The 22,097-nt window shown below is 49.3% G+C and overlaps 1 protein-coding gene across 1 annotated transcript in view; it reads left to right on the top strand.

The window, feature by feature from the left end:
* The first annotated feature begins 7,298 nt into the window (after nucleotides 1-7,298).
* The window catches only part of KLHDC4 (kelch domain containing 4), a 60,742-nt gene continuing 45,943 nt past the window's right edge, over nucleotides 7,299-22,097 (top strand). Inside the window, 4 exon segments of the mRNA XM_017543685.2 lie at nucleotides 7,299-7,516; nucleotides 10,779-10,870; nucleotides 15,222-15,300; nucleotides 16,403-16,501. Of these exon segments, the coding sequence (XP_017399174.1) occupies nucleotides 7,418-7,516; nucleotides 10,779-10,870; nucleotides 15,222-15,300; nucleotides 16,403-16,501 (369 nt within the window). The 5' untranslated portion in view covers nucleotides 7,299-7,417.

Below are 22,097 nucleotides of genomic sequence, written 5' to 3'. Positions count from 1 at the left end.
TGGAGTGTAGTGGTGAGATCTCAGTTCTCTGCAACCTCTGCCTCTGGGGTTCAAGCAATTCTCATCTTCAGCCTCCCAAGTAACTTGGATTACAGGCACGCATCACCGAGTCCGGTTAATTTTTGTATTTTTAGCAGAGATGGGGTTTCACTGTGTTAGCCAGAATGGTCTTTTTGTTTGTTTGTTTGTTCCTGCAAGTTGAAACCGTGTTAGCCAGAATGGTCTTCATCTCCTAACCTTGTAATCTGCCCACCTCGGCCTCTGAGAGTGCTGGGATTACAGCTGTGAGCCACTGCATCCAGCCAAAATATCTTAAGAATTCTTGACATTCAACAAAAAGAAAACTAACAACCCAATTAAAAAATGGGCAAAATATTTGAGCTGACTTTTTTTTGAGATGGAGTCTTGTTCTGTCGCCCAGGCTGGAGTGCAGTGGCTTGATCTCAGCTCTCTGCAACCTCTGCCTGCTGGGTTCAAGCAGTTTTCTTGCCTCAGCCTACCGAGCAGCTGGGATTACAGGCGCCCGCCACCATGCCCAGCTAATTTTTGTATTTTTTTAGTAGAGACAGGGTAGTCACCATGTTGGCCAGGCTGATCTCGAACGCCTGACCTTGTGATCTGCCCTCCTCAGCCTCCCAATGGGCTGGTATTACAGGTGGGAGCCACAGCGCCTGGTCAAGCTGGTAAGCACAAAAGGCAATGCACGGGGTCAGGAGCCATTAGGAAATGCACATCTAAAGCATAGTGAGATACAGCTGTGTGCCTACTGTAATAGACTATCTAAAGTGAAAAAGTCTGCCCCTAGCAAATATCAGGGAGGGCGTGCAGCCACGGGGATTCTCCTACACAGCTGCTGGGAATGCAAAATAGTACAACCACTTTGAAAACAGCTTGGCAGTTTCTCAAAAAGTTAAACGTGCCCTTCACATGTGAGCCTGCTGTTCTACTGCTAAGGAATTTACCTAAGAGGAATGAAAGTGTACGTTTATGCAAACACCTGGGCACGAATGTTCACAATAGCTTCTTTGGGAATAGCCTCAAACTGAAAGCAACCCAAACATGCGTTTCCAGGTGCGCTGAGAAAGCGTGGTGCATTCGCCCTCAGAATGCACGGGAATGAACCTCTGATTCATACACAGGAACTTCATGGATGAGTCTCAGAGTGAGGCTTAGTGAATGAAGGAAGCCAGAGCTTGCCCGCACCAAAAGAGTACATACTGTAGGGTTCCTTTTTCTTTCTTTTTTTGAGACCAATTCTCACTCTGTCACCCAGGCTGGCGTGCAGTGCCACTGTCACGGCTCACTGCAACCTCTGCTTCCCAGGTTCAAGCAATTCTCCTGCCTCAGCCTCCTGAATAGCTGGGATTTCAGGCATGCGCCACCACGCCTGGCTAATTTTTGTATTTTTGGTAGAGACGGGGTTTCACCATGTTGGCCAGGCTGGCCTTTAACTCCTGACCTCAGGCTATCTGCTCACCTCGGACTCCCGAAGTGCTAGGATTAAGTGCTAGGATTAAGGCATGAGCCAACGTGCCCGGCTGTAGGATTCCATTTTGTGAAATCCTAGAAAAACATAAACTAATCAAGAGGTTTTTAAAATTTTTTTAAGAAGGAGTCCCACTCTGTCACCACGCCGGAGTGCAGTGGCACGATCTTGGCTCACTGCAACCTCTGCCTCCCCGGTTCAAGTGATTCTCCTCAGTAGCTGGGATTACGGGAGCCTGTCACCATGCCCGGCTAACTTTTGTATTTTTGGGAGACACGGGGCTTCACCATGTTGGTCAGGCTGGTCTCCAACTTCTGAATAGTGTTTGACAGAAAGTAAGGGCTCGATAACCAGCTGCCAACTGTCGTTTTGGGGATTGTGGTGTTTGCAGGATGTATACGTACATTGTAAAAATTGTATGTATTGGAGTGACCTTGTCATACCCAACTAAATTACATTTGAGAGACAAGAGGTGAAGAAGCACTTGGGACACAAAGACCCTGGCCAGGGGTCTATAGCAAGCCATTTGCCAAGATGTCCTGCTGTCAGCCTAAGACCAGTTTCGCCAAGTACCTGCTGACACGCTGTGCTGTGGCTCTGTGACTAATTCTACTTACCACCCTCACTCACCAACCAACTCCCAAAAACTTTGCCAGTGCCAATGAGCCAATGAGTTTTATTTTGAAACATTATGTAACATTTCTCTCACTCTCTTGCTCTCCTTTTTTGAGACTGAGTCTTGCTCTGTCATCCAGGTCCAGGCTGGAGTGCAGTGGTACAATCTTGCCTCGTTGTAACCTCTGTCTCCTGAGTTCAAGCCATTCTCATGCCTCTGCCGCCCAGGTAGCTGGGGTTACAGGTGTCAGCCACCACACCCAGCTAATTTTTGTATTTTGTATTTTCTGTTGTTGTTATGTGAAACGGAGTCTTGTTCTGTCACCCGGCTGGAGTGTAGTGGCGCGATCCTGGTTCACTATAACCTCTGCCTCCCAGGTTCAAGCGATTGTCCTGCCTCAGCGTCCTGAGTTCCTGAGTAGCTGGGATTACAGGCATGCACCACGACGCCCGGCTAATTTTTGTATTTTTAGTAGAGACGGGATTTCACCATGTTGGCCAGGCTGGTCTCAAACTCCTCACCTTAGATGACCCACCCGCCTCAGCCTCCTAAAGTGCTGGGATTACAGGTGTGAGCCACCATGCCCGGCCACATTTCTCTTTTTAGTTTTATTTTTGAGATGGAGTCTCACTCTGTTGCCCAGGCTGGAGTGCAATGATGCAATCGCGGCTCACTGCAACCTCTGCCTCCCAGGTTCAAGGGATTCTCCTGCCTCAGCCCCCCAAGTAGCTGGGATTACAGGCATGCATCACCACGGTCAGCTAATTTCAGTATTTTTAGTAGAGATGGGGTTTCATCATGTTGGCCAGGCTAGTCTTGAACTCCTGACCTCAAATGATCGTCTCACCTTGGCCTATCAAAATGTTGGGAATAACAGGCGTGAGCCACCTCAGCCGGCCACATTTCTCTTTTTAATAAAATTCCCAACTTGCTCTTTGTTCTTTGGACATACTGAAGTTCACCCCAGCCTGTGGATATGCCCCACAATGTAATTCTGTGATTCCCATACAAAATGTTTTATTTATCGATCCCTCTATATTTTTATTTGACTTTGACATGTTTTGTTTAGAGATCTATCTCTATTTTAATTTGACCTCGACAGTGTTAACACATATTAAATTCTACACCTTGATTAATTTATTGTTTTAATTAGAAGAACATCACATCTTGCTTTATGCTATGAAATTGGAAAATTGGCCAGGCTTGGTGGCTTACACCTGTAATCCCAGCATTTTAGGAGGCTGATGCGGGTGCATCATCTAGGGTCAGGAGTTTCAGACCAGCCTGGCCAACATGGTGAAACCCAGTCTCTACTAAAAATGAAAAAAATGAGTCGGGGTAGTGGCGGGTACCTGTAATCACAGCTACTCAGGAGGCTGAGGCAGGAGAGTCTGTTGAACCTGTGATGCGGAGGTTCCAGTGAGCCAAGATCGCACCATTGCACTCCAGCCTGGGCAATAGAGTGAGACTCCATCTCAAAACACAAAAAAAAGAAATTGCAAAATCTTGAAGAAGGTAATCCATTTACCCTACCCAGGGACACACGTTTCCAATTTGGAACTTCAAGGCTGACAAATTCTGTGCTTGTTTCTCCTCAGCCCTTGAGGATTCTCCTGAGCGGGGGCCCTTCTCAGAGTCCAGGAGCCAACTGTAATTCCTCTTGCTTCTCAGCACCCACCTGCCTCAGCCTGGCCACATGTGCACACTTGAAACATAGACATTTATTGTATATAAGCAACACATGGATAAATTCCTGATTATAGTTGGAAATGTTATTCTTCTCTCTGGAATGGATTCAAAGAAGTAGAAAAAATTCAGTAAGGCCGGGTGCAGTGGCTCACGCCTATAATCCCAGGTGGGTGAATCACCTGAGGTCAGGAGTTTGAGACCAGCCTGGCCAAATGGTGAAACCCCATCTCTACTAAAAATACAAACATTAGCCGAGTGTGGTGGTGGGCGCCTGTAATCCCAGCTTCTTGGGAGACTGAGGTTAGAGAATCGCTTGTACCTGGGAGGCAGCAGTTGCAGTGAGCCGAGATCATGCCATTACATTCCAGCCTGGTGATGGAGTGAGACTCCATTTCCAAAAAAAAAAAAACAAAAAACAAAAAAACCCAACTTTGTATTTTGCTTTTTTACTTTCCTAAGCTTTATTATTGTTTCACTTGATTTTCCCAAGAATCCTGTGTAGTAGGTGAACGGTGTAGTAGTTCAACATTCCCAGTTTCCAGACGAGAAACGTACAAAGAGCCACATAATCCATACCACACTTGGCAAAGCCTTCCAATCACAATGATTACTTGTGGTGAGGGTAATTAGAAGTTAGCATATTTTCCTAAAATGTAGTCCAGTATTTTTATTTTTATTTATTTATTTATTTTAATTGAGATGGAGTTTCGCTCTTGTTACCCAGGCTGGAGTGCAATGGCGCGATCTCGGCTCACCGCAACCTCCGCCTCCTGGGTTCAGGCAATTCTCCTGCCTCAGCCTCCTGAGTAGCTGGGATTACAGGCACGCGCCACCATGCCCAGCTAATTATTTTTGTATTTTTTTAGTAGAGACGGGGTTTCACCGTGTTGACCAGGATGGTCTCGATCTCTTGACCTCGTGATCCACACGCCTCGGCCTCCCAAAGTGCTGGGATTACAGGCTTGAGCCACCGCGCCCGGCCTGTAGTCCAGTATTAATTTTTCTCTTCTGCACTCCACTTGAGGGCAGCAGAGGGCGCCTGATACACTCTGCAAGTTAGTGGTAAAGGGAATGCATTAGTTTCAAAACCGTGAATTTTAAAACAGAGCCCTGTACTTAATCTTTTGACTATTTTAGGATCTGATCTCATTTTAGATGTTCCATTCCCTGTCTTTATCAGTAACGAGAATTTCAATCTCATGTAAATCACCATGACACCTATAATCTGAGAGCCTTCTAATTTAGCTACAAGCTTCTTTCAGATAATAAAAGCGTTAAACCCCGGTCCACGAGATCCTCCCAAAGCTTCAGTAGGTCGTATGCACTCCCTCTCACTGGCCTGAAGTGGGCACCATTGTAATGTGTTGCACATAGAGGTACGGTGAATGAAGAGCCATTTTGCTTCAAGTGCGTTGCTTCAGGGTTACCCAGGATTTTTATAAAAGTATTAAGGGATTAGATATGTTCTTAAAGTCATAGCAGGCTAAAGGGGACAGAACTATTTCCCCAGGGCGATAGTGACGATTTAGCCTTTTGCAGAGCTCATCATAGAAGATAATCATGCCTAGAGGCTGAGGCTGGGTTTCTGTGAAATTCTCCAGCTCCTTTTTGCTCTCAGCTTCTAACTCATTCTTGTTTTTTTTCCTGTCATCACACAAGTTTCCTACCAGCAGTGCTGGAGACCACGGTGACTTTCAGCCGGTTCTACCTTTTCTTCTCATTATTTCCCCAAATTTCATTTTTCTTCTTAAAGAACTCGGGTTATGAGGCCAGGTGCGGTGGCTTACACCTATAATCCCACTACTCTGGGATGCTGAGGCGGGCAGATCACCTGAGGTCAGAAGTTCAAAACCAGCCTGACCAACGTGGAGAAACCCGTCTCTACTAAAAAAAAAAAAAATCAGCTGGGTGTGGTAGCAGGCACCTATATAATTCCAGCTACTTGGGAGGCTGAGGCAGGAGAATCACTTGAACTTGGCTTGTCTTTGTCCTTAACTTGCCTTGTTCCTTGATTACAAGAAGAAAGATGACATCTTCCAAGTAGTGATGAGCATTTGTACTCTGCTCTTTCAAATCATAACATTCCATACTCTGCAGATGATTTTGCCATTTCTTACGTAATTTGAGGCAAATCCTCGAGTACAGTTTCCTAACAGACACTTGGATCTTACCCATCTTTATTTTTCAGGCTCCACAAATTGAGGACCCTTGCAGGATGCTATCATTAGCTCTAGCCTACCAATGAGGACACAAACGTCCTCCATACTAGGACATTTGAGGACATGTCCTTAGTACCTAACAGCATCTGGCACTTTTTTTTTTTTTTTTTGAGATGGAGTTTCACTCTTGTGGTCCAGGCTGGAGTGCAATGGCGCCATCTGGGCTTACTGCAACCTCAGCCTCCCAGGTTCAAGCGATTCTCCTGCCTCAGCTTCCTGAGTAGGTAGGATTACACGCACCTGCCACCACGCCCAGCTAATTTTTTTCTATTTTTTAGTAGAGACGGGGTTTCACTATGTTGTTGGCCAGGCTGGCCTCGAACTCCTGATCTCGTGATCCGCCTGCCTCCACCTCCCAAAGTGCTGGGATTACAGGTGTGAGCCACCGTGCCCTACCATCATCTGGCACATTTTAAATGGGATGGTGGAAGGGACTGTCTTATTTAGTGTCCGCAAACTTCACTAGGGAGTGAGGTCACAGCATTCATTTGACTGGTCCACGCGGAAAAAATGCGGCTAATACTTAGGCAATTATACACAGGGCTTAGCAATGTACCTAAACGGGCCACGTGCATCCTGGGAGAACTCAGAAAATGAGCCGGCCGTGGTGGGCACCTGTGATCCCAGCTACTCGGGAGGCTGAGGCACGAGAATCGCTTGGGCCCGGGAGGCGGAGGTTGCGGTGAGCCGAGATCGCGCCACTGCACTTCCGACTGGCGACAGACCTAGACCTTGTCTCAAGAAATAAAAATAAAACTCAGAGGGCGCGTCTCCTCGGACATGGGGACTGGCTCGCTGGGGGCACAGGGCGTGAGAATGGCGAGCCTGTCCCAGGTATGTCAGGCCGGGGTTGCCATGTTTTTGGTTTCTGTGTTTTGAAACAGGGTCTCGCTCTGTCGCCCAGGCTGGGGTGCAGTGGTGCAATCGTAGCTCACCGCAGCCTGGAATCCCTTGAGTGAAGCGATCTTCCTGCCTCAACCTCTGGAGGAGCTAGGACCGCAGGCGCGCGCCACCACGCCGGCTAATTCTCATCTTTTGTAGAGTTGGGGGGGGGGGGCTCGAACTTAGGGATTCAAGCGATCCGCCCGCCAGGGCCTCTCAAAGGGCCAGGGTTACAGGGATGAGCCACCGCGCCCAGCGCAGGGTGGGTCATCTTCTCCCGGACCTTATGCGGAGTCCGAGGCCCCCGAGCCCGCTGCCAAAGACCAAGCTCCAAGACCTAACCTAGCAAAGAACCCAGTTGTGCCTCCACCCGGAAGCGACTCGGGCTCGGGGCCGGAAGTGACGCCCTTTCTGTGCGCCGAGCCCAGAAACGGCCGCGCTCCGCCCCACGAACACCTGTTTCTGGGCGGAGAGCCTGCGCCGTTTCCTCCTCTGGTGTTTCGGCGCGGCCTCGGATCCGGCAAGATGGGCAAGAAGGGAAAGAAGGAGAAGAAGGGCCGCGGCGCGGAGAAGACAGCCGCCAAGATGGAGAAGAAGGTGTCCAAGCGCTCGCGGAAGGAGGAGGTGAGCGGGACAGAGCGGACCTAGCGGCCCGACGCCGCTGCCGTGCAGCCTCGGCCGAGCCCCTGCGCCCCCCGGGTTGTGGGTCCTCGCGTGCGCTGTGGGAGCCGAGCCGGTGCCGCGTCCGGTCGGCTGCACGGCGCCCGCCTCTTCCCGAGTCTCCACGTGTGTCCGGCCGCTTCTCGAAGAACGACGGAGCTTTCCCTTTAACGTGCTTGCTTTTCTTCGTATGGTGTCTCGGGCGTTTTTCTGCGTTTCCTCCCCCTTCTTCCTCCCTTTAAAGGGCGGCTGGGTGGTGGGAAGAGGCAGGGTTTTGGCGTAGGACGACCTGGGGTTGAGTCTAGGGGGTGCCTCTGCAAGATGTCTGGTCTGGGAGTAAGACTCCTAGCTTTCCTGAACCTCACTCTTTTCGTTTTTTAAGAGGACGAACAATCACAGCAATCCTGAGGAGTGAGCAGCAGATGGGCTTAAGTGAAGAAGGCCCTGGAGCCGCAGGGTATCTCACAGCAGCTGATGGCGGCCACCACTATTGTCTCCTTCCTTCTGGTCCTCAGCCCAGGGTCTGCGGGAGGGTCCGTCCTGAACTTGGGGCTGAGTGTTCTTCGGCTACTGCTCATGGGTTTCCTAACCGGGGGCAGTTTTCATGGCCAGTGTTTATTGCTTGCTGTGTGCCAGGCACAGTGCTACCTGGGCTTGAAACCTCACCACCGGGAGAATTCCGCCGCACTGGTGTTCCCATTTGACAGGGATTCAGAACAGCGGGCGAACCATGAAGTAGGAACTGGGATGTGAGCGGACGTCTAGAATCCGGAGCTCTTGACCACATTCCTTTGTCCCTTTTCTTCCTAATCGTTGATCTCTCTGTGTATTCATCGCTCAGATTACGGAGTTGGACTTTTCCCTCACCCTCCTCTTAGCTTTGACATTGTTTTTTTTTTTTTTTTTTGAAACATAGTCGTGCTCTGTCGCCCAGGCTGGAGTGCAGTGGCATGACCTACTGGTTAGGGTCGAGGCACAGGAAGTCAGTTTCCCTGTGTGGCATCTTCGGAATGGTGCTTGGCAAAAAGTAAGCACTCAGTAACCAGCTGTTACCTGTCATATTTACTCATCTTCGTGTGTCTTTCCGGTGCCCAGTATGTAGGTGATTGTAACTATAGCTTTCTGTAAGAGAAGAGTGCGTGTCGGGCCTGGGGATTTTTATGTTATCTTAATCCTCAAAACAAACCTTTAAAATAACTGGTCATCTGATTAGGCTAGGTCCACGGAGGATCATCGAGCTCTCTTAAATTCAGCTGTCTGCAATGCAACGTAATCACGAGAGTGGTAATCCCATTATTTGACAGTCCTGGGAATTTTTGGGGGAAGGGAGATCTTGGGGACAGCTTGGAATTCTGCGCAGAGACTCCTGTATCAGATCACCTGGTTGGCACCTGCACTTGGTCCTGGCTCTGCCTTCCTCTTCAGCGTCTCCCTGGGCTCCCTCCAGCTGTAGTGCATTTTTTTTTTTTTTTTTTTTTTAGTGTCTCAAACATGCCGAGTTCTGCCTGTGGTCTTACTTGGACCCCAGCCATACTCCTGTCGTATTCTCGGCATTCAGCTTAATGTCACCTTGGAGAGGCTGTCACTGACTAGGCCACCGGCGTCACCCAGATCCTACCACCTTGCTCTTAGTCACCCAGTGATGATGAAGTTCACTCAAGTTTAAAGACTGCTGCCTTAGAGTAGCAATGGCAAAGCTTTCTCAGTTCATAGACATTAGTATTTGAACCGTTTAACCTTGTTAAGCAAAAAAAAGCAAGTTGAAAGAATGCGATATGATACCACTTAATAGCTATTTATTTTGAGACGGAGTCTCGCTCTTGTTGCCCAGGCTGCAGTACAATGACGTGATCTTGGCTCACTACAGCCTCTGCGTCCGGGGTTCAAGCAGTTCTCCTGCCTCAGCTTCCTGAATAGCTGGGGTTACAGGTGCCTGCCACCATGCCCGGCTAATTTTTTTGTATTTTTAGTAGAGACAGGGTTTCGTCATGTTGGCCAGGCTGGTCTCAAACTCCTAACCTCGTGATCCACCCGCCTTGGCCTCCCTTAGAGCTAGGATTACAGATGTGAGGCCCCGCGCCCGGCCCATTTAGTGAGATTTAAAGCTGTAAAACAGCACTATGTGTTGCTTAGGGATCCACGTGTGTAATAGAAGTGTAAAAAGCTTGAGACTAATAAGCTCTGAGTTCCAGGTAGTGGTTAGTTTGGGAAATGTGTGGGTGCTACACACAAGTGACACTATCCCTTACCCTGGGAATGGTGCACAGGAGTGTCTTTGATAGAGTTCTCTACCGTATATGTTTTAAATATCGCATCTACAGACTTCTAAGCACTGTGTCCTGCTGTGAGAGCTGACTGGGAGGGATTGACATTCACCCCAGGACTGAGGGGTGGGCTGAAGGAAACACGGATGGGGCGAGGCGGCTGTTGAGGCTGAGGGAATGGGGTGTGTGTTCATTGAACGGAGAGGAAGCTGGTGTAGCTCGGGGAGTAAGGGCTGGGTGGGAGGTGGGGCTGGAGAGGGAAGTGATCTGCAGGTGTCTGTAGCTCCAAGAAGGACAGCTGAGGAAAGAAGGAACTGGAGCTGTCGGTCTGGGGTGTTTCGTGAGTGTTGGGAAATGGGTTCTGGCTGAGGCAGGAACACTCGGTTCCAGTGCTGCCCCCCTCAGTGCCTTAAGTCACCGACCATGCTAGGAAAACTCAAGAGCTTCCACAGATAGACCGCAGCTGGCGTTTGCCGCGCCCTTGCTGTGCAGGCAGCGTTTTAACCAGTTGCAAGTCTTGCTGTGATGGAGCTCATATTTTGTTGGGGTAGAGGGGTGTGGAGGAAGCAAATGAGTGAGAGAAATGTATCGGACGCTGCAGACAGGAAGGCAGGCAGGTGCGCTGGCCAGGCCTGGGTTGTGAGAGGCGCTGAGGGTGCCTGCGCCGAAGTAGCTAGGGGCTTGTCTAAGTGGAAGGTCCTGCAGGGGGAGCGTTAAGGGTCTGGAATGAGGTGATACCTGGAGTACACATTTACGCTTCTAATAAACCACCTTTGAGGTCCAGCTCTGGTGACTTTGGAATGTGTCGAACTCTGCATTTCAAACACAGGCACAGTGTGTTACCCGTTCACAGACGTGACCTAGCCCAGTCCAGTCGCACTGACTGGAGGAAAGCTGAGCAGGCTGTGGCTCCGTGGCATGTCCAGGGAACGAGTCTCACGTGTGCCTGCTTGATTTCCTAGGAAGACCTGGAGGCGCTCATAGCCCATTTCCAGACACTCGATGCCAAGAAGACTCAGATTGTGGAAACTCCGTGCTCCCCGCCCTCACCAAGGTGAGCAAGTCGCGTTTTTTGCATTGTATGTCTGTTTCTTCTATAAATTGAAAAACTACTTTAGCACCATGTTTCATACATGACCAGTCACTTGAGACTTTTTCATTATTAAAACCTGTTCTCGGTCCCTTTCTTCGGAATTACTGGAATGCGGCTGTTCAGCTTTATTTTCCTGCAGAAACCAGGGGCCAGGGACTCCAGCACAGCTGCAGGCCCCTGTGCCGGGATTGAAAGGTCTTTGAAGAGTCATGATGTGTGGATAAAAGTGTTGCCCAGTGAGCTTTTCTTTAGTTCTTTTTTTTTTTTTTTTTTTTTTTTTGAGACGAAGTTTCCCTCATTGCCCAGGCTGGAGTGCAGTGGCACGATCTTGGCTCACTGCAATCTCCGCCTCCCAGGTTCAAGTGATTGTCCTGCCTCAGCCTCCCAAGTAGCTGAGATTGATTACAGGCATGCGCCACCACACCCAGCTCATTTTGTATTTTTAGTAGAGACGGGGTTTCTCCACGTTGTTCAGGCTGGTCTTGAACTTGCGACCTCAGGTGATCCGCTCGGCCTCCCGAAGTGCTGGCATTACAGGTGTGAGCCACCGGGTCTGGCTTCTTTGGTTCTTAAGGTATTTTAAAAGAGCATATTGTAGACAGAAAGCTGAAAATCATCATGGCTTTTTGCTGTGTTTGTAATGCTTTTAAATTCTCATGTGAAAAGTTTGTTAAACATAAATTGTGTATAAGCCATTTTAAATGAATTTGAAAATTATGTACAAACATTCCAAGCCTGTAGGATTTCAAACACGTGGGTTGAGCTGGAATAAGAAATAGCTTGCTTTATTTCCCTCAGTAGGAGATGAACCTTGCAGGATTCACCCTGTGAATAAAGCTGCCGCAGGCCCAAGTGGAAGCCGGCGTTCGGCCCTTCTGGAGCGGGGGTCATGATTGTGCTGCCTTTGCCTTGACAAGTTGCACCTACCGGCCTCGGAGGCAGGGTTATCACGTGCACAGAGGTGGGAGGAGCGTGGCGATGAGTCCCTGAGCAGAGTGAGTCCTGTGGGGGCCACTCCCAAAGGCAGATGTTCTTCGTGCTTTCACTTTAATGTCGAGTAGGATTTGAGTTTTATTTTTCCCTTTGTTTTTTTTCTTTTTTGAGACAGAGACTTGCTTTGTCGCCCAGATTGCAGTGCAGTGGGGCGATGTTGGCTCACTGCAGCCTCTGCCTCCAGGTTTAAGTGATTCTCCTGCCTCCTCCTCCTGAGTAGCTGGGACTGTAGGAGCTACCACCACACCTGGCTAATTCTTGTATTTTTAGTAGAGACAGGGTTTCATCATATTGGTCAGGCTGGTCTTGAAGTCCTGACCTCAGGTGATCCACCCACCTGGTCCTCCCAAAGTGCTGGGGATTACAGGCATAAGCCACCTTGCCTGGCTGCTTTTCCTTTTAGTTTGCATGTTGTGCTCAGTGCCAATTGTAAATTACGCTTGGTGAATGTACATTTTTTTTGTTTTGAGATGGAATCTTGCTCTGTTGCCCAGGCTGTCGTGCAGTGGCATGATCAGTGCAACCTCTGCCTCCTGGGTTCCGGTGATTCTCCTGACCCAGCCTCCCAAGTAGCTGGGATTACAGGCATGCACCACCACACCTGGCTAATATCTATGTTTTTAGTAGAGATGGCATTTCACCATATTGGCTAGGCTGGTCTCAAACTCCTGACCTCAGGTGATCCACCTGCCTCAGCATCCCAAAGTGTTGGGATTATAGGCATGAGCCACTGTGACCTGCTGTAAATGTGCATTTTCATTTGAGTTGCTTCAACAACTCAAATGCAAAATTACCTTTAAGGCTTCTGATATACCAGCACTCCTGAGGAAAGCCACTTTGGGGATTGGTTTTATTTATTTATTTTTTTTGTAGAGACATTTTTTGTGTTGTCCAGGCTGGTCTCGAGTTCCTGAGCTCAGGTGACCCACCTACCTTGACCCCTCAGAGTGCTGGGATTACAGGTGTGAGTTACCGTGCCCGGCCTTTTACATTTTTTGTTTTTGGTTGCTTTTTTAATGTTTTAGAATTTTTCCATAAGTAATGTCCCCTACAAGTCAGGTTTCATGTCAGGATATAATTTAAGGTATTGATAGTTCCCTGGGTCAGCTGGAAATGCTTCCTATAAAAGGAGGGAGCAGATACTGAAACAGCCATCATGAGATTAAGACCTTTAGCTTGGTAACCTTAATAACTTCCAGCCTTCCACCTCTCAATCATATGACCTTAACATTGTGAGAATGACCCGTTTTTATTTTACACTTTTGAGATGGAGTCTTGCTCTGTCACCCAGGCTGGAGTGCAGTGGTGCTATCTTGGCTCACAGCAACATCCACCTCCTGGGTTCAAGCGATTCTCCTGCCTCAGCCTCCTGAGTCGCCGGGTTTATAGGCATATGCCACTACACCCAGCTAGAATGACCAGTGTTTAAATGTGCATACCCTCAGAACTGGCTCCCTGTGACTTACCTGGAAAATGGGGCATGACACCAGCTGCGTCAGTACTTCACCTGCCTGTGTGGCAGAAACACCTGGGCTGGTGCAGCTGCGAGCTGGGTGGGGGGCCTCAGCTTGGGCCCTATGTGGATCGTTTCCCAAGTTGTGTTTGGTATTTTTCTGCAGAAAATCAATAGGTGTTTAAGGGAAAAGGATTCAGGGTGAGAGAAATTTGGGAAACACTGTTGATTCTTTTTTTTTTTTTTTTTTTAAGACGGAGTTTTGCCCTTGTTGCCCAGGCTGGAGTGCACTGGCGTGATCTTGGCTCACTGCAACCTCCACCTCCGGGGTTCCAGCAATTCTTCTGCCTCAGCCTCCCAAGCAGCTACGATTGTAGGCATTTGCCACCATGCCCAGCTACTTTTTGTATTTTTAGTAGAGACGGGGTTTCACCGTGTTGGCCAGGCTGGTCTTGAACTCTTGACCTCATGATCCGCCCCCCCTTAGCCTCGATTGCAGGTGTGAGCCTCCATGCCCAGCAATTACTTTCTTTTCTTTCTTTTTTTTTTTTTCCCCAGACGTCTCATTTTGTCACCAGGCGCCAGGCTGGAGTGCAGTGGCACAATCATCTCGGCTCACTGCAACCTCTGCCTCCCGGGTTCAGGTAATTCTACTGCCTCAGCCTCCCGAGTAGCTGGGACTACAGGCATACACCACCACGCCCAGCTAATTTTTGTATTTTTTTTTTTAGTAGAGATGGGGTTTCATCATGTTGGCCAGGATGGTTTTGATCTCTTGACCTCATAATCCGCCTGCCTCGGCCTCCCAAAGTGCTGGGATTACAGGCTTGAGCCACCGTGCCCGGCCACCCAGCAATTACTTTCGACTGAAGTGGTTGTAATGTCTTTACTTATTTTTTCTTTTTTTGACACACGAGTCTTGCTCTGTGGCCTGGGCTGGAATGCAGTGGCGCAATCTCGGCTCACTACAACCTCCGCCTCCTGGGTTCAAGCGATTCTTCCGCCTCATCCTCCCGAGTAGCTGGGACCACAGGCGCATGCTACTATGCCCGGCTAATTTTTGTATTTTTAGTACAGACAGTGACCATGTTGGCCAGGTTGGTCTCGATCTCTTGACCTCATGATCTGCCCGCCTTGGCCTCCCAAAGTGCGGGATTACAAGCGTGAGCCACCACGACTGGCCAATACTGAAATTTTTAGAACAGTTTCGAGGTGATTTGAGAGGATAGGGTTTTAAAAGAGGATGGTTTTGAGGGCCAGGTGTGGTGGCTCATGTCTGTAATCCGAGCACTTTGGGAGGCCAAGGTGGGTACATCATTTGAGGTCAGGAGTTTGAGACTAGCATGGACAACACAGTGAAACCCTAAAAAATACAAAATCTTTACTAAAAAATACAAAAATTAGCTGGGCATTGTGGCGGGCACCTGTAATCACAGCTACTCAGGAGGCTGAGGCAGGAGAATCACTTGAATCCAGGAGGTGGAGGTTGCAGTGAGCCAAGATTGTGGTGTTACACTCCAGCTTGGGTGGCAAGAGGGAAACTCCATCTCATAGAAAACAAAGGACAGTTCTGGAACATTTGATGCATTAATAGGGGCATCTGGACTTCTTCCTGCCTAGGGAATTTTTTTAAACAACCAGACACTGTGTCAGCCCAGCTCCAGGGCTGTCCTGGGAGTGTGGCCCTGGGAACTGGTAGAGGGGCCAAAAGGTTGGCACCTGTGCTGCTTTTCTGGATGCCAGGCTCTCCTCTAAGGAAGTGTAGAGACACCAGTCTGTGGTGATAGAGGATTCTGTGAGGAAGGGGACGGCGCTCAGGTGGGGATTCGGGGAGACCTGCTGACGTGCTGCTTGTATCTCTTGTAGGTTAAATGCCTCCCTCTCGGCTCATCCTGAGAAAGATGAATTAATCCTTTTCGGAGGTGAATATTTCAATGGCCAAAAAGTAAAGTATATATATTTTTTCTTTTTTTCCCCATATTGCATGAGTATCATTTGATAGAAAGTTAAGGCAATGACATCAAATACGCATTGGACCTTTCACCCACCTCATGCCACGGGCTTGAGCTGTCAGGCCTGATGTGAGATGCCACCAGGATTGTCCAGGCACTGGCGTGTGACTGTTGATGGCATCAGTGGTGCTGGGGTCTCCGTTCCTGGGACTTACACTGAGCCCAGTTCTGCCGTGGTCGCTCTTGATGGACACAGCCCTTGCTGTGGGTGATTGTTCTGTTCTTCCTCCCAGTGGGTTTCCAGATTTTACACTCAGCTTTCAGGTTGTCTTAAATAGGAAAAGTGTGGATAAATTGTAGGGCTACTTTTTGTTTTTGAGCAGGCCAGAAGGGCCTGTGTTTCAGAATTGTATGTGAAGCAGCGAAGCAGGAGCTCACCTGCCCTGCAGCCTGGGATGGCCCCTGGGGGATCGACGGCATTTGTCCATCTTCCTCTTTGTTTTTGTGCATTTAGAAACTAGGCTTGGCGGGACATGGTGGCTCATGCCTGTAATCCCAGAACTTTGGGAGGCCGAGGCAGGCAGATTACCTGAGGTCATGAGTTTGAGACCAGCTTGCCCAACATGGCAAAACCCAGTCTCTACTAAAAATACAAAAATTAGCCAGGCGTGGTGGCACACACCTGTAATCCCAGCTACTTGGGAGGCTGAGGCAGAGATCGATTGAATCTGGGAGGCAGAGGTTGCAGTGAGCCAAAATCGTGCCACCGCACTCCAGCATGGGCGACAGAGCAAGGCTCTGTCCAAATAAATAAATAAATAAAACTAGGTTTGAATTGGAAGAATGACCAATCCCAATAAACAAGGGCTTTCAGTACCTTCCAGATTCATGGGCCTGGTGGGCATCTGGTCATTTTCATGGTGTCGTCATCCCAGAGGGCCCCAGGGAACCAGCCACATGGCCTCCACGCGCTGTATGGTTTACATTGCTTTAGGATGTCAGTTTCCCAGGGAATCGTAATGCTTAAGATTGTTCTCGCCACTTCCGTGGGAAGTGTATTGTTCATGACAGTGACACTTCTCTTCCTTCCTGCAGACTTTTTTATATAATGAGCTCTATGTCTACAATATCAGAAAGGACACCTGGACCAAAGTTGACATCCCCAGTCCACCTCCGAGGCGCTGTGCTCACCAGGTAGTGTCCTCACTGACTCATAACCGCCCTCCCCCTCGTGCCATGTGAGAGTCTGGTAGACACGTGGAGAGTTGATAGGTGATGGTGGCTGGTGTGGAGGGTCTAGGCCTTGAGATCCCCTGGCTCTGCTGTTTGCTCCCTTGGATTCCTTACTCAGCTTCTTCACTGTGAGACGAGGCGGGGTGAAGGCCTGCTCCCCAGGGGGCACGAGGATCGTGTGAGATATTCCATGTAAAATACCTGGTGTCGTGCCTGGCGTGTCCCAGCCACAGGCAGAGTGCTCACTTCTACTCGAGGCCCATGGTCTGCACTAGATGGTGAAGACAGAACTGGGTGTTTGGGGAAGGTATGCATGGTGGAAGGAAAATAATTGTGTCAGCAGAAAACAACTGTGTCAGCAGTGGTAACAGGGTAACAGAGAAGTAGCTCTGACTTAGCATGCCGCCAGCTGGCTCCTTACACAGGAGAGCCACCGTCAGAGCCATCACATCCTGTTGGGGAAGGGGCCCTGGTGTCAGATGTTCTGTAAGCTCCGGAAGGTTGGGTACTCTGTCTTTATCCTTGGTTCGACTCTGGTACGGGTTGCACTTGCACAAAAAATAATTTGAGTGCATATTTCTACAGTTCGGAGAAAGATCATCACATGAGGCGACTACAGCATAATTCACACATTCCTCTGAAATATTTCCTTCCCCCTTTGCTGATGCTGTGCTTAGAAGTCACTTGCCAAAGAAGTTGGTTCTGCGCCTGCCTGAGCTTAGTGAACATCCCATGTAGATGCAGACTTTGCAGGCATTTGGCCGGGTTTAAAAATTAGATTTTTATACTCTTGGAGTTTCGTTTTGTTTTGTTTTTTTTTTTTGAGAGAGAGTCTCACTCTGTCACTCAGGCTGGAGTGCAGTGGCATTATTTCGACTCACTGCAACCTCCGTCTCCCAGGCTCAAGCAATTCTCCTGCCTCAGCCTCCTTAGTAACTGGGATTACAGGCACCTGCCACCACGCCTGGCTCATTTTTTGTATTTTTAATAGAGACGAGACTTCACCATGTTGGCCAGGCTGGTCTCAAACTCATGACCTTGAGCGATCTGCCCGCCTTGGCCTCCCAAAGTGCTGGGATTACAGGCGTGAGCCACCAGGCCTGGCCTTTCTTACCTATTCTTTTCTGTTCTAATTACTGTTATTAATGACATTCTTAAACAATTGATGCCATGAAAGCCTTTGTGGTTTTCAGTTGCACTTGACCTGTCATGATTTGTTTTTAAGGGCTTTTCTCTGGGGTGTGGTAGTGGTGAGATTGGGAAGTATGGATCTCTGGGTTTTGGTGTGAGATTGCTGTGGGGCCCACAGGCTTGTGGCTGGCCATTGGCTTGCTTTTTCTGACCTGAATCTTGTAATCGTATTAGATGATGGGGATTGTATTAGGTGACTAAGGTGCCTTCTACATTGGAATATTTATTTTTTTGAGACCAGAGTCCTGCTCTGTCTCCCAGGCTGGAGTGCAGTGGTTCTGTCTTGGCTCACTGCAACCTCCGCCTCTGGGTTCAAGCAATTCCCCTGCCTCAGGCTTCCAAGTAGCTGGGATTACAGGCACACGCCACCATGTCCGGCTACTTTTTGTATTTTTAGTAGAGAAGGGATTTCACCATGTTGGCCAGGCTGGTCTCGAACTCCTGGCTTCAAGTGATCCACCCACCACAGCCTTTCAGAGTGCTGGGATTACAGGAGTGAGCCACTGCGCCTGGCCTGTGTAAGCTTTTTGTACATTCGATTTTGATATCTTTGTGATTTTTCTGGAAGTTAAATTACATGTACATTAGACTGTAATATTCTATAGGGGAATGAAAACCTCTTTTTCTGTCTTCCTTTATTCTCTCTCTCTCTCTCTCTCATTTTGAGTAGTTTTGTTGCCTTTCTTCAAGATGAGTGGATGTGCTGTGAACTAACGAATTTTTAATTTTATATGTGGTATTTTTTCAGCTCTAGAAGTTGTTTGGTCCTCGATTATAGTTTCTGCTTAGTCTGTTCACATCCTCCTCCCAATCTTTGAGCACATTTATAGCTGTTGACTGCCCTTGTCTTACTCTCTCATCTCTGTCGTTCCTGGTTCTGTTTCTGTCCACTGATTGTTCTCCTATTACTTTATATTTTCCTGTTAGTACTGTGTGATTAGATGCGGGACTTTGTGGATGCTGCCTATTGACTGTCTGGATTGTTTTATTTTTTATTTTCTTTCTTTATATTTATTTATTTATTTTGAGACGGAGTTTTGCTCTCGTTGCCGAGGCTGGAGTACAATGTCACAATCTCGGCCCACTGCAACCCCTACCTCCCGGGTTCAAGTGATTCTCCTGCCTCAGCCTTCCGAGTAACTGAGTTTACAGGCATGTGCCATCACGCTCAGCTAATTTTGTGTTTTTAATAGAGATGGGGTTTCTCCACGTTGGTCAGACTGGTTTCGAACTCCCGACCTCAGATGATCCACCCATCTCGGCCTCCCAAAGTGCTAGGATTACAGATGTGAGCCACTGTGCCCAACGTTTTATTTTAATTATTTATTTTTTGAGACCGAGTCTTACTCTGTTAACCAGGCTGGAGTGCAGTGGTGGGATCTCGGCTCACTGTAATCTCAGCCTCCCAAGTAGCTGGGATTATAGGCGTGCGCCACCACACGGCTAATTTTGTATTTTTTTTTTTTTTTTAGTCGACAGAGTTTCACCATGTTCATCAGGCTGGTCTTAGACTCCTAACCTCAAGTGATCCACCACTTACCAAAGTGCTGGGATTGCAGGCGTTAGCCACTGCTCCTGGCCTGAGTGTCTGGATTTTTTCACCTGTCAAACAGTGTTGCATTTTGTCCTGGCAGGTGATTCAGGTCCTTGCAGATCATCTTGATCCCTTTTTTTTTTTTTTTTCTTTTCCCACCTCCTCCCAACTCTCATCTTGATCTTTTTGTTGCTGTCTCTAGGGCTAGCTCAGCCCTCATGGTGGCCTTCCTGCAGTCTCTACTGAGTGCCTTGTGTGACCAGCAATGTGTTTCCATCCTGTCTGGTTGGAACTTGCCTCTTTCAAAGCCCTGTGTAAGCTCAGATAGTTCTCATGCTTTTGTCTTCACAGTGGTGGTTCCTGGGTCTCACCCTGCCAAGGTGCAGCTTAGTGTACAGAGACTCCAAAGGACGCTTCCGTGCAGATTTCTAGGACTCTGTCTCACGTAGCTTCCTCTCTCCAATACTCTGCCCTGCCACTTCCAGCTGCCTCTGTGTCCCTGAACTCTAGCCCTTGCCTCCTCAGCTACGCAAGACTGCCTGCTCTGCCTGGGCCCCCTGTCCCTGCGCCAGGGAGGAAGCTCTCTGCAGGTGCTGGAGTCGGGGGTCAGGGCTCCCTGGTGTGTTTGAGGCTCTGGAGTCGGGGGTCAGGGCTCCCTGGCGTGTTTCAGGCGCTTGAGTCGGGGTTCAGGGCTCCCTGGCGTGTTTCAGGTGCTTGAGTCGGGGGTCAGGGCTCCCTGGCGTGTTTCAGGCGCTTGAGTCGGGGGTCAGGGCTCCCTGGTGTGTTTGAGGCTCTGGAGTCGGGGCTCAGGGATCCATGGCGTTTTTCAGGCTCTGGAGTCGGGGGTCAGGGCTCCCTGGTGTGTTTTGAGGCTCTGGATTCGGGAGTCACGGCTCTCTGGCGTGTTTCAGGCCCTGGAGTCGGTCATCATGTCTGCTGTAAAGAGGTAAAATGGTCAGTTTCTATGTGTCTATTTCCTGGTCACTGGAGTGTGCGTGTATGTGGTGTTTGGTGTTCTTTGCCATTGATGTATTGTCGTAGGATTGTTCTGTGGCATTGAATACTCTTCCATGAGATGGTATTTTAAAACTGTACCGTGAGGCATGGTTGCGCCACCTAACCTCCTTTCGACTCAAAACATTTGTTAGGTTTGGGCCTTGAGCCAGTCATCATGTCTGCTGTGAAGATGTAAAATGGTCAGTTTCTGCTGTTGGAACTACTGGGCTTTTAGAATGATAGAGAACCTGGCTTGTCTCTTTACAGGTCAGTCATCAGTGCTGAGATGACATGCAAAGAATGACTGGAAGTGGGTGGGGTGGAGAGGGACACGCCACCGTTGGTGTGCTGCCACCACCTGCATCCTCTGTTGGGCCTGAGAAGGAACAGCATCAGTGCAGAGGGGCGGCCCTGCGGCCGTTTGCAAGTGCGGGTGGGCGGAGCACTGACTCAGGTGCCGGGAGGAAGCCTGCTGAGAACCACTGTCTGCCCTGCCCGGGGTGCACTTGACTTGGACGGTTGGCACTCTGGTTTGCCAGGCCTCTCTGCGCCCTGTTTAGAGGCATTCTTCATCCTGTCAGGTCCTTACTCTTACCTCGAAACGAGGAAATAAAACAGGCTTTTAAGAGTCTGAAATGAACACCACTCAGTTGCAGAATGGGGCTTCCCCTGCTGCCAGGGTGCTCAGGTTACTTTTTCTCTTTTAATTATACCACTGGGGCATTACAGTCACTCGCAGCTGGGCTCTGTGGCTCTGGGCAGCGTGGGCGGCTCGCACCTGTGCAAGTGCGGCACCGAGGGTTCCCCTCCGCCGTGGTTACTAACACGGAAAGCTGAGAAACGTGCTGTTCCCAAGTTGGGAAGAGCCGCTTGCTTCCTGGACCCAGCTGCCTCTTAATTTGCAGGTTTGGCGCAAAGACCCTGTGGAGCCTGGTGGTCTCCGCCACTGCTCGTAGTCCAGCAGTCTGTCTAGACAGCTCTTTCCACAGGGGATGCCTGCTGTTCCCTAAAGACTCTGCTGCCTGCAGCTCTTGGGGTCCTGAGAGGGAGTGGGCCACGGAGGGCCTGATGCGGAGTAACTAGTGGTGTCTGAGACCTCAGGGATGCCCTTGTTTTTGATTAGTGCCTCTGTTCTTTCCTCAGCATACTGTGCTGCTTTGAGGACAGCCAGAGTGCCCTTCCATGTGTGGCCCAGAGGGCATTACTCCCACTGCGCTCCTTCATCTTTACTGTGGTGCTGAAGCCTCTAATAAGCATTAATAATGTGGCATAAGGCTGGGTGCAGTGGCTCGTGTGTAATCCCAGCGCACCTTGGGAGGCTGAGGCAGGAGGACTGACTAAAGCCAGGAGTTTGAGTTTGTCCAGCCTGGACAACACAGACCCACCTCGACAAAAAAGAAAACACTTAGCTGGGCTTGGTATCGCTTGCCTGTAGCCCCAGCTACTCAGGAGGCTGAGATGGGAGGATCACTGGGATCCAAGAGGTCAAAGCTGAAGTGAATGATGATTACACCACTGCACTCCAGCCTGGGTGACAGAGCAAGATCCAGGAAAAAGTTACATAAACCTGCCGGGCGCGGTGGCTCAAGCCTGTAATCCTAGCACTTTGGGAGGCCGAGGCGGGTGGATCACGAGGTCAACAGATCGAGACCATCCTCGTCAACATGGTGAAACCCGGTCTCTACTAAAACTACAAAAAATGAGCTGGGCATAGTGGCGCGTGCCTGTAATCCCAGCTACTCAGGAGGCTGAGGCAGGAGAATTGCCTGAACCCAGGAGGCAGAGGTTGCGGTGAGCCGAGATCGCACCATTGCACTCCAGCCTGGGTAACAAGAG

This window comes from Cebus imitator, unplaced genomic scaffold (assembly GCF_001604975.1).
Source record: "Cebus imitator isolate Cc_AM_T3 unplaced genomic scaffold, Cebus_imitator-1.0 Scaffold159, whole genome shotgun sequence".
NCBI lineage: Eukaryota > Metazoa > Chordata > Mammalia > Primates > Cebidae > Cebus > Cebus imitator.
This window is presented reverse-complemented; position numbering and strand designations above follow the sequence as displayed.